Below are 12,877 nucleotides of genomic sequence, written 5' to 3' on the forward strand. Positions count from 1 at the left end.
TATAACACAGGTATAACACAGGTATAATACAAGTACAACACGGGTATAATACAGGTATAATACAAGTATAATACAAGTATAACACAGGTATAATACAGGTATAATACAGGTATAATACAGGTATAATACAAGTATAACACAGGTATAATACGGGTATGACACAGGTATAACACAGGTATAATACAGGTATAACACAGGTATAATACAGGTATAACACAGGTATAATACAGGTATAACACAGGTATAATACAGGTATAACACAGGTATAATACAGGTATAACACAGGTATAACACAGGTATAACACAGGTATAATACAAGTATAACACGGGTATAATACAGGTATAATACAGGTATAATACGGGTATAATACAGGTATAATACAGGTATAATACAGGTATAATACAGGTATAATACAGGTATAACACAAGTATAACACAGGTATAATACAGGTATAATACAGGTATAATACAGGTATAATACAGGTATAACACAAGTATAACACAGGTATAACACAGGTATAACACAGGTATAATACAGGTATAACACAGGTATAACACAGGTATAATACAAGTACAACACGGGTATAATACAGGTATAATACAAGTATAATACAAGTATAACACAGGTATAATACAGGTATAATACAGGTATAATACAAGTATAACACAGGTATAATACGGGTATGACACAGGTATAACACAGGTATAATACAGGTATAACACAGGTATAATACAGGTATAACACAGGTATAACACAGGTATAACACAGGTATAATACAGGTATAACACAGGTATAACACAGGTATAACACAGGTATAATACAGGTATAACACAGGTATAATACAGGTATAACACAGGTATAACACAGGTATAATACAGGTATAACACAGGTATAATACAGGTATAATACAGGTATAATACAAGTATAACACGGGTATAATACGGGTATGACACCGGTATGATACGAGATAGATGATACAGGTATGATACAGGTATGATACAGGTATGATACGGGTATGGTACGGGTATGGTACGGGTATGGTATGGGTATGATACAGGTATGGTATGGGTATGGTACGGGTATGATACGGGTATGGTACGGGTATGGTACGGATATGGTACAGGTATGGTACTGTTGGGCCGTGGCTACAAGTTTGGCTATCAGCAATAATTAACGATTATCAAAGATAATCACCATATCAGTAGTTTGTTATGGTTGAATGATTTGGAGTTCTTTACAGAGCAGGGGTTGGCAAAACTCATTCTTGTGCAACATTAAAACAGACAACAGGTATATCCAAAAGCATTTATTTAACAAAAGGGTAAAAGCAACACACAATACTAATCTAGCTAAGTGTACCTATATACAAGTGTGAGTGTGTATGTGTGTGTAGGGAAGACAATAGCAAGATGGCTGCAGTCACCTGGTGACTGAGCACATGGCATGCCGACACTTTGGCTGATAAAGGGAACTACAGGGATAAAAGGCCAGACCATGTGGTGTCTTGAACCACATGTGCTGCCTGAACCAAAGTTTGCCAAACTAGGTTTTAACCTCTTAACTGTGTGGTTCTCTATTCAAGGCCAATTGGTGTAGGCTAAAGGTGCCAGGTTAAAACGAGGTTAGTTGCATGCAAGGCCTAGTTACTGGATGTAACATGTGTTAAGCATGCTAACATTAACCTAGCGGTGGGGCTATGCAGTAACCTGACTATAGGCAACAAGGACATCACAACAACAGTTCAATGTATAACCTTAACCAAATCAATACACGTACAGTACATTGTTTGAGTTAAACATTCTTGCTTAGCCGTACTATGCTTCACTGTGTTGCTAGGCTATGCCCAGTTGTTACCAGTCCATGAAGGAAGAGATGCTTTGTGGTGTCCTGCTTTGTAGTCGGTGAATCTGTGGGTGAGTCAGGCTGAGAAGGCTTTGGCTCTGAAGCTGAAAGATGCAGGCGTTGCTGGGCAGACAGCACTCCAGTCGTGCAGAGGGCCCGGGTCACTCCTTTGTGTAGAGTTAGCGGCAAGCTAACTCCATTTCGCAGCTCCTGTACTTGTTAAACTGGCCAGCAGACTTGTGTGTTAGCTGCTGGCACAAGGAAACTTAGTTTCTGAGTCTTAGGCAGGCTCTCGCGTCTTCTGCCGTAAAGAAGAAAGTGTGTGTCTGCTGTGAGCAGGCCACACAAGAGAGCAGAGAGCTGAGAGGGGAATCTCTAGTTTTGATAACCTGGATCCATGGGTGGAGCTTCACACTTAGGGTGTGAGCCCCCAGGGCTCAGGTTTCTTGGAGTCTTGAAACATGTGGTAAACTGTGGTCCACATGTAGTCCCAACAGTACGGGTATGATACAGGTATGATACAGGTATCCTGGCATCTGACTCAACCCAGAACCACAGATTTAAACATCACATCAGCAACCTTGTTGGCTCTTTGCACAGAAACAAAACCAGCTTCCCTTTGATTTGTAGGAAGAGGACTTTCCTGTCAGATTTGGATTATGGGATGTAATTTACAGACACGCTGCTGCCTTCAGATTGTGTTCATCACTCAGCCCTCAGGTTTATTACTGCTGATAGATACTCACCACTGTGTTCTTTATGATGAGGTCGGTTGGTTTCTCTGGCTGACAGACACAGTAACCATCACTGTCTGTTTATCTATAAAGACCTGCTCAGATAAAGAGCATCATACATCACATCCACGACTGATGTTGGAAGGACTTTTAGTGTTTGTGCAGCAGACTCGTGGAATCTCACACTGAACACACTTAAACCTTGTGGACACTTTAGGAACTTAATAACTGTCAAGTACCTGCCTGGAACTGTTGGAACTGATTTTGTCTGTCTGTTGTAATCTCACCATCATTGTGACCCTCAATGATTCCTCTAAGAATCTTAAATAAAGTTTGAATGAATGAATGAATTAAAGCAAGTATCACAGGTAGAACATGAGACAGGTGAACATGTGGACCGTAAAGAACAAACTGACTGATGGTGTTCAGACGGATTTATTCAGATTGTTCAGCAACTTCAGTTTTACACAAACACGATAAAACAAACATTTATCGGATCTTTATGAGTTAATTATACTGAAAGTTCAGTTTATTTAACAACATTGACACCTGATTTCACATGAACAAGATGACATTTTGTCCTGATGGAGGAACCAGTAGGAACCAGTAGGAACCAGTAGGAACCAGTAGGAACAGGGAGGAACCAGTAGGAACTAGTAAGAACCAGTAGGAACCAGTAAGAACCAGTAGGAACCAGTAGGAACCAGTAGGAACAGGGAGGAACCAGTAGGAACCAGTAGGAACCAGTAAGAACCAGTAGGAACCAGTAGGAACCAGTAGGAACAGGGAGGAACCAGTAGGAACCAGTAGGAACAGGGAGGAACCAGTAGGAACCAGTAAGAACCAGTAGGAACCAGTAGGAACCAGTAGGAACAGGGAGGAACCAGTAGGAACCAGTAGGAACCAGTAGGACCCAGAATCAGTGTGGACACAGTTTGTTCCTCTGACACAGAGATGGACTCAGAGAGATGGCAGAGACAAACACTGAAGTAGAACCAGAAGGTCTGTCTCTCCTCTGCAGCCTCCTCCTTCTCCTCCTCCTCTTCCTCCTTTCTCTTCTTCTTCACCTCTCCTCCTCTTTCGTCTCCTCCTTCCTCTCCTCCTCCTCCTTCCTCTTTTTCTTCACTTCCTTCAGTCCCTCATGGATGTGGTCCACAGCCTCCTGGTCTCCTGCCTGCTGGGCCAGACTCAGAGCCTCCTGGTAGAACCGGACCGAGTCCTCCAGCCGACCTGATGGACCAGACACACAAAATAACTGCAACAACAATAATAATAATAATAATAATAATAATAATAATAATAATAATAATAACTTTATTTACAGCAGCTTTAAGACAGAGTTACAAAGTGCTTTACAGTAAAAACAAGAAGTAAATAAAATCCAGAATATAAAAATCAATAAAGATAAAATAAATTAGTGTCAGTTCAGAAAAAGCCAGAAGATAAAAATGAGTTTTAAGAAGAGATTTAAAAGAAGATGTTGAGTTTGCAGCCTGAGGAACCGTTAAAGGTGCTGCTGAAGATCTACAGCAGTGATCAGACTCAGGTCCAGCAGGTCAGAGGTCGTTTTATAAATACTGAGTCCAGGCCTGGAATTAAGTGATTTTTTGGGTGAGGCCACTTTGGCCTTTGTTAAATACAAATTTATTGGGGCACCAAGGCCAAAATCTAACCCTATCTAACCCCCCCCCAGCCAATCAGAATAAGACTGAAAGAAAGCAGCAGCATGTTTACCTGCAGTAATGTCTGCAGCTGCAGATGTAAGACAGTATATAGCGTCTATGAAGTAGAAAATCCTGCGGCGTGCTGAGTTTCGTTAAGCAGACAGTCAGCTGTAAAATGTGCAGAACACACACACACAACCACTCGCCGATAACAGAGGGAAGATTGTCTCCAAAAACTGTGTCTACAGAAGTTATGTAAACTCTCAGCGTAGCGCTGGGCGGCGGCGGCGGCGGCGGCGGGCTCATGATGAAGCTTTCTGCTGATTTGCCCAACATCACCCTGATCCATCGAAAACATCAGTTTTATTCTTTTACACAGTTACAGTCCTTTAAAAGCCTGGCAGTAGTGTTTTATATAAGTTGTAGTCTTTGGATGTTTCACCTACTTAGACCTGAATAAAGTGTGCTGCAGTAGATATAGTTATAGATATTAGTTAAATATCTCAATTAAACAGAGCAGGACTTCAGTCACCTGAGCATCAAAGATGACTGAGAGTTGAAACATATGCAGAAGTTTCAGTCTCTGTTTTCACATTAGTAGATAAAGCACAAACACTGGATGAGAGACTGTTCCTGATGCTGCTACTGAGGCCAGAGGGACACATTATTATTATTATCTCTGATTCTGAGTCAGCTACAAAAAATGTTTGGACATCCAATGTTTTACTTCAGTGGGGCACGACCACGGATGTATATAAGAACTGGATCCAGACTCAACAATGGCGCCTGTTCAGTCGAATTACTCGCCTGGTGTATATGTATATATATGAAGATGGACGACGCGTCTCTACCATAGACTGTTGCCGTGACGTCACTCGTTGGTTTCTGAAGAGCGGTTTTGAAGCTCAGAGCGAGCCGCTCCGGCCGTCGCCATCTTGGCAGTGCGTGACGCTGCCTAACTCCCAGCCAATCAAAAATGGGCAAAGAGGCGGGGCCGAACGGCTGAAAGAAGCCACCTAGCGGCTGGCGGACCTGTCACTCAAAGCAGCCATGTTCTTCATTATGCAGAACTTTACGGCTTAATAAAATTTAAACAGGTGAGTTATAAAAACAATCACCCCCCATACAGTTGTCATGAAAGAGGAAATTAGCTTTAGAGACCAAAACCGTTGTTTGTACCAGACTGTAAACATGTTTATTTCTGCTGTAAAGTTGGACATTTTAACATGGAGGTCTATGGGGATTGACTCGCTTTTGGAGCCTCAAGTGGTCGTTCGAGGAACTGCAGTTTTTGGCACTTCCTGTTGGCTTCATTTTACAGCCCTGGAGGTTGCTCAGCTCTACTCCCTACCATTATGCAAAGCAAAGCCAAAATATGGCATTTTTGGGAGCTGCCATGTTGCTTGTGTGATGTCATTTGCAACCAGAGTCTGCACAGTAGAGTCAGGGGACCGGATGAAGGACTGTGGGTCACGCCCCCTCAACTTGACTGACAGCTGTCCCGCCGCCGAGAGCCGAGTGAACTCAGGAGCCGCGATGGAGGTAAACCAGCCAAAACCAGCCGGTAAGCAGCTGCTACAGCTGGCAGTGAATCACACATGAAAACGTACATTAGCGTCTTTCATCAGAAAGTCACTCGGCTCGTCTGACGGAAGTTTGAGGGCGGCTGTCAATCACAACTGTCAATCAAGACATCACACCCCTTTTTATATCATCAAATAATTAATTAAAAACAAACTGATCAGAAAAATGAGCACTTGAACAAACATCAACTAAAATGACAGAAACCATCTTTGGGAAAAATGTGCGTCATGTTATGGTCGACCATGTGAACGGCTGAGCTCAGGAGAATAAAGAAGTTTGACCTTTGACCTCTCACCTGTGTGCAGCAGGATGCCCGCCATGTTTCCCAGCAGCACATGTTGGTCCGGGTGTCCGGCTGAGCGGCTTAGATCCACAGCCTGCTGCACCAGCACCAGGGCGTCGTCATGGCGACCTTGCAGATCCAAGATGGTGGCCAGGTCACTCATCAGCACCAGTGTCTGACAGGAAACACAGCGATGACATCACTTCCTCTCCTCATCACTGCAGAATCAGCATACCTGTGGGTGTGTCTACCTGTAGGCGTACCTGTGGTGTGTCTACCTGTAGGCGTACCTGTGGGTGTGTCTACCTGTAGTCGTACCTGTGGGTGTGTCTACCTGTAGGCGTACCTGTGGTGTGTCTACTTGTAGTCATACCTGTGGGTGTGTCTACCTGTAGTCGTACCTGTGGGTGTGTCTACCTGTAGTCGTACCTGTGGGTGTGTCTACCTGTAGTCGTACCTGTGGGTGTGTCTACTTGTAGTCGTACCTGTGGGTGTGTCTACCTGTAGTCGTACCTGTGGGTGTGTCTACCTGTAGGCGTACCTGTGGTGTGTCTACTTGTAGTCATACCTGTGGGTGTGTCTACCTGTAGGCGTACCTGCGGGTGTGTCTACCTGTAGTCGTACCTGTGGGTGTGTCTACCTGTAGTCGTACCTGTGGGTGTGTCTACCTGTAGTCGTACCTGTGGGTGTGTCTATCTGTAGTCATACCTGTGGGTGTGTCTACTTGTAGTCGTACCTGTGGGTGTGTCTACCTGTAGTCGTACCTGCGGGTGTGTCTACTTGTAGTCGTACCTGTGGGTGTGTCTACCTGTAGGCGTACCTGTGGGTGTGTCTACTTGTAGTCGTACCTGTGGGTGTGTCTACTTGTAGTCGTACCTGTGGGTGTGTCTACTTGTAGTCGTACCTGTGGGTGTGTCTACCTGTAGTCGTACCTGTGGGTGTGTCTACCTGTAGTCATACCTGTGGGTGTGTCTACCTGTAGTCATACCTGTGGGTGTGTCTACCTGTAGTCATACCTGTGGGTGTGTCTACCTGTAGGCGTACCTGTGGGTGTGTCTCTCCCTGCTCCTGGCGGCAGATGTTCAGGGCGCTCTGGTAGTCCTGTCCGGCCTGTTTCAGGTGCTTCGTTGATGCTCGGTATCGAGCCCGTGAGTCCAAACACAGACCGAGCAGGAGGCGGGTGTTCTTCCTCAGATCCTCCTGCTCCTCTGACAACAACAACAACAACCACAAAAAAATGTCAACAACATCAAAGCAGTCAGGCTCCAGCAGACAGCTTTACACTTCGTTAGTGTCTGCAGTATTTCAACATCTGTCAATCAGTTTGGGTGTGACAGCAGGTGGTGGGCGGGGCAAGAAGGAAGGATGAAATATTCCTCAGCAGAAGTGTAAACTGACTGTCACATGGTTTACATGTTTGGAAATAAAATGTTTTATATAAAAAGTTAAAACTGCTATAAAAATATAAACAATCAGTGTGACTGTGTGTCCAGGTGTGTCTCACCTGTCTGCTCTTCTGCTGGGATGTCCTTCTGTTTCTCCAGTTTGGCCTCCAGAGACTCCATACAGAACCTGAAGCCATGCTCCGCCAGCTCCACCCTCAAACACACACACACACACACACACACACACACACGCACGTCAGTGACCTCTGACCTCCACCAGCTGCCTGTCAAATGAACAGTGAAGTCGTCGTCTTACTTGTTCTGTTCAGCGTAGATGGTGGCGAGTTTCAGAGACATCTCAATGACGGCATTGTCGTCCTGGAAACAGACAGGAAGTCAGAAAACAGATCACACACACACTCTCACACACACTCACACACACTCACACACTCACACACACACTCACACACACTCACACACACTCACACACACTCACACACACACTCACACACACTCACACACACTCACACACACTCACTCACACTCACACACACTCACACACACTCACACACACACTCACACACACTCACTCACACACACTCACACACACACTCACACACACTCACACACACTCACTCACACTCACACACACTCACACACACTCACACACACTCACTCACACACACTCACACACACACTCACACACACTCACACACACTCACACACACTCACACACACTCACACACACTCACTCACACTCACACACACTCACACACACACTCACACACACTCACACACTCACACTCACACACACTCACACACACTCACTCACACACACTCACACACACACACTCACACACACACTCACACACACACTCACACACACTCACACACACTCACACACACTCACACACACTCACACACTCACACACTCACACACACTCACACACACTCACACACACACTCACACACACTCACACACACACTCACACACACACTCACACACACTCACACACACTCACTCACACACACTCACACACACACTCACACACACTCACACACACTCACACACACTCACACACACTCACACACTCACACACACTCACACTCACACACACTCACACACACACTCACACACACTCACACACACTCACACACACTCACTCACACACACTCACACACACACTCACACACACTCACTCACACTCACACACACTCACTCACACACACTCACACACACACTCACACACACTCACACACACTCACTCACACTCACACACACTCACACACACTCACTCACACACACTCACACACACTCACACACACTCACACACACTCACACACACTCACTCACACACACTCACACACACACTCACACACACTCACACACACTCACTCACACTCACACACACTCACTCACACACACTCACACACACACTCACACACACTCACACACACTCACTCACACTCACACACACTCACACACACACACTCACACACACTCACACACACTCACACACACTCACACACACTCACTCACACACACTCACACACACTCACACACACACTCACACACACTCACACACACTCACACACACTCACTCACACACACTCACACACACACTCACACACACTCACACACACTCACACACACTCACTCACACTCACACACACTCACACACACTCACACACACTCACTCACACACACTCACACACACACACACACACACACACACACACACACACACACACACACTCACACACACACTCACACACACACTCACACACACTCACTCACACTCACACACACTCACACACACACCTGTGGTGTTCCTCCTGACAGCATGAAGCTCATCGCTGCTTTGAAGAGTTTCTCCGCCTGAGAGGAGGAAGAACGATGATGATGACGTCATACAGTTACTGTTTTACTACTGTTGCCATGGTGACAATAATATGAAATAGCTGAGCTGTGATTGGACGGTACTCACGCTGTCCAGCTGACCCTGGACGTAGGCAAGGTTCGCCATCTGAGGAAACACAGGTCAAAGGTCACAGAGAGGAAGATACAAGTGAGCAGTGATAGAAAGTAACTAAGTACATTTACTCAAGTTCTGTACTGTAGTACAGTTAGAGGTACTTGTACTTTACTTGAGTATTTCCATGTGATGCTACTTTCTACATGTCAGAGGGAAATATTGTACTTTCTACTCCACTACATTTATTTGACAGCTTTAGTTACTTTTCAGATGAAGATTTGACACAATGGATAATATAACAAGCTTTTAAAATACAACACATTGTTAAAGATGAAACCAGTGGTTTCCAACCTTTTTGGCTTTTGACGTCTTACAAAAAGCAGTGTGTAGTCGGGGTCACATTTCACATGTCTATGAGTTGTTAACAGCTCCACCAAATAGTGATTTTTCCCTCTAAACTTCTCACATGCTTTCATTTCAATAAATGTTCAAATGATCCAATATTTCAGCAAAAATCAAAGATTAGAGAAAAAGTCCAAAAACTGAAAACAGATTTGTGTATCAGAACTTTGTTTTTTCTTCTTTCCTCTCCCATTAATCATCTCACCACCCCTCAGATTTATCTGCTGACCCTTTGGAGGGGCCCGACCCCTAGGTTGGGAACCACTGGACTAAACTAGCTAACTGTATATAAAGTAGTGTAAACTAGCTCCACCTCCAGCAGCTACAACAGTAACATGCTGCTCTAACACTGATGCTTCACTATTAATAATCTAATGATGTCATATATAATAATATATCAGTCAGAGGGACCAAACCACTACTTTTACTGCAATACTTTAACTACATCAAGCTCATAATACTTATGTACTTTTACTGCAATACTTTAACTACATCAAGCTCATAATACTTATGTACTTTTACTGCAATACTTTAACTACATCAAGCTCATAATACTTATGTACTTTTACTGCAATACTTTAACTACATCAAGCTCATAATACTTATGTACTTTTACTGCAATACTTTAACTACATCAAGCTCATAATACTTATGTACTTTTACTGCAATACTTTAACTACATCAAGCTCATAATACTTATGTACTTTTACTGCAATACTTTAACTACATCAAGCTCATAATACTTATGTACTTTTACTGCAGTAGGATTTTTCACAGAGGACTTTTACTTGTAATGGAGTATTTTTACACTGCTGTATTAGTACTTCTTCCTCTGCAGGTGTTTACCTGGCTGTAGGTGTAGATGATGGCCTGGTTGTTGTGGGTCTGATGAGCCAGAACGACGGCCTGATGCAGGAAACCAGACGCAGCCTGCAGCTGACCCCGATACACACTGAGCTGCATGCACACACACACACACACACACACACACACACACGCACGCACACACACGCACACACACACACACGCACACACACACACACGCACACACACGCACACACACACGCACACAGGTGTTTGATCTCTGCAGCAGGATGTTTAAATAACAGGAGTGAGTAGAGTTGCTGCTCTCGGTACCTTCGCCCTCTTCAGCAGCAGAATCATCTCGTCCTCTTTCCTCTGAGCTTCATCGCGGTGGTCTTCATCAGTCCTGCTGAACAGGGAGAAGCCTGCAGACACAACATGAACATCATGTGACACTGATGGAAACCAGTAGATTCTGACTGGAGCAGCTTCTGGTTTGGCAGAAAACAAAAAGTCTGAAATATGAAACTTTCTGGTTGAAGTTTGGTGACTGAACGTACCAACTGCTGCCCACAGTACTCTTCCTCCTCTTCCTCCTCCTCCTCTTCCTCCTCCGCTCTGTGTGTTCTGGAAGTTTCTCCCGATGGACTCATGTCCGCTCACTTTTACCCAGCAGGCTGAGTGCTTTCCCGCCACTGGCTGTGATGTCACAGAGGTGCTGCTCTGATGTCTGACAGGTTTGATTTTATTATTATTTATTGATAATCAATTAAAAACATCAAAACATCATCACACCCATAAACAGCTGATCCTTAACATTACATCATTGATCAGTTCTGTCCTAATCAATGATTACTATACACAGAACAGAGGATCAAGATTATTGATTATTGATTTATCGGTATTTTTTCATTCAGATACTTTGATATTTAACAAATTATTGATATTTCAAACACATCAGCATAAACATTTCACAATAAACAAACTAAATAAACAACAGTGACGGAGGAGGAGGGGGGGGGGTCACCTGCTCAGGTGAGACCTGCTTCCAGCTGAGATCCTGCAGGGTCCTGCAGACCTGAACCCGCTCAGAGTCTGACTGAGGACGACGCGGTGCAGACAGGACGCCGCCATCTTCTCTGTTTACATAACGAGCGGAAGTCACGAGGTAAGACTCGACGTCTTCAAAATAAAAGCACCGGAAGACACCTGCTCACATGTTGGAGACTTTTACAGGTGAACCTGCACACCTGCATGACGTCAGTGATGACGTCAGTGATGTTAGCTGTCAGTTTAATTTAGTTTTATCAACACAATGAATCAGCTGAGATGAAGAGGACAGGAAATGTTTCATCTGAAGCCAAAGAAGTGACGTTTAAAATGTCGAATGACGTCATCACCTCTTCCTGTTTCTATAAAACAACTTGACTTTGTAAAGACTTTATTCACAGATGTAAACATTTAAACCAACAGATGGAAGAATGAACTGAAACTCAACTTCCTGCACACATGCAATAAAAACACAGAGACTGAAAAGAATAACCTACAACAATCTGAAACCTTCTTCTTCTACTGTTCATATGAGGTCTAAAGTCAGACTGTTATAAAGCAGCTGCTCTTTGATGTCTCAGATGCTGTGTACATGAACGTGTCGCTTCCTTCCTTCCTTTGGATTAATGTCTGTTTCTGATGCTTTTCCTCCATTTGTGTTTCTCTGTGTGTCAGTTTCTTCCTGACTGTCTGTCAGCTCAGCTTTTACAGGAACTATCAACATGTAAACCAGATGTTCATTCCTCCGCTGGACAGTTTGAAACAGTACGAAGGTAAAGCAGAGAAACATCCACAGGAACATCACAGCTTACTGTTCTTTCATTGCTGTACATCCTTTACATTTGGTGCATTTCCAGCACACATGACCATCATCCTCATCCTGCTCAGGTGATGAAGAATCTGATTCAGTTCTTCCATTTCTATTCATTTTTTTAAATTCTTTATTATTATTTCTTAATGTTCTATTTCTGGTATGTTTGTGGCATTTTGTTCATAAGAATTAACTTCATGTTCTTTTTATGTACTCAATAAAGTTTACCAAAAAAAAAAGACATATTTTCACCTCTCCTGGGTTTTTTTGGGGCGGGGGATGAACTTTGGCCCGGAAGTGCACAGCTGGGACCGTGCAGCAGCCCCTGTTCGCGGCTCCGG

General features: G+C 44.0%; 1 protein-coding gene across 1 annotated transcript; it reads right to left on the reverse strand.

The window, feature by feature from the left end:
• Nucleotides 1-2,996: 2,996 nt before the first annotated feature.
• On the reverse strand, nucleotides 2,997-12,870 carry ttc19 (tetratricopeptide repeat domain 19). The gene is made up of 12 exons (XM_044369059.1): nucleotides 12,789-12,870; nucleotides 11,703-11,814; nucleotides 11,236-11,405; nucleotides 11,009-11,100; nucleotides 10,718-10,828; nucleotides 9,482-9,520; nucleotides 9,316-9,372; nucleotides 7,810-7,871; nucleotides 7,613-7,707; nucleotides 7,153-7,316; nucleotides 6,121-6,283; nucleotides 2,997-3,807 (listed from the first exon to the last, which is right to left on the reverse strand). The coding sequence occupies exons 2-12, from the start codon at nucleotides 11,807-11,809 to the stop codon at nucleotides 3,641-3,643; spliced, it is 1,227 nt and encodes a 408-aa protein (XP_044224994.1). The 5' UTR covers nucleotides 11,810-11,814; nucleotides 12,789-12,870; the 3' UTR covers nucleotides 2,997-3,640.
• Between the last annotated feature and the right edge of the window lie 7 nt (nucleotides 12,871-12,877).

The sequence above is a fragment of the Thunnus albacares genome, chromosome 12 (genome assembly GCF_914725855.1).
Source record: "Thunnus albacares chromosome 12, fThuAlb1.1, whole genome shotgun sequence".
In the NCBI taxonomy this organism is placed as follows: domain Eukaryota; kingdom Metazoa; phylum Chordata; class Actinopteri; order Scombriformes; family Scombridae; genus Thunnus; species Thunnus albacares.

Bases quoted from the DNA above. Each gene is read 5' to 3' on its own strand.
- ttc19 (XM_044369059.1), bottom strand. From the start codon at position 11,809: ATGGCGGCGTCCTGTCTGCACCGCGTCGTCCTCAGTCAGACTCTGAGC. The intron at 11,406-11,702 runs GTGACCCCCCCC...CAAACCTGTCAG, and splicing joins AGCAGGTCTCACCTGAGCAG to ACATCAGAGCAGCACCTCTG. The intron at 11,101-11,235 runs GTACGTTCAGTC...TTGTGTCTGCAG, and splicing joins AGTACTGTGGGCAGCAGTTG to GCTTCTCCCTGTTCAGCAGG.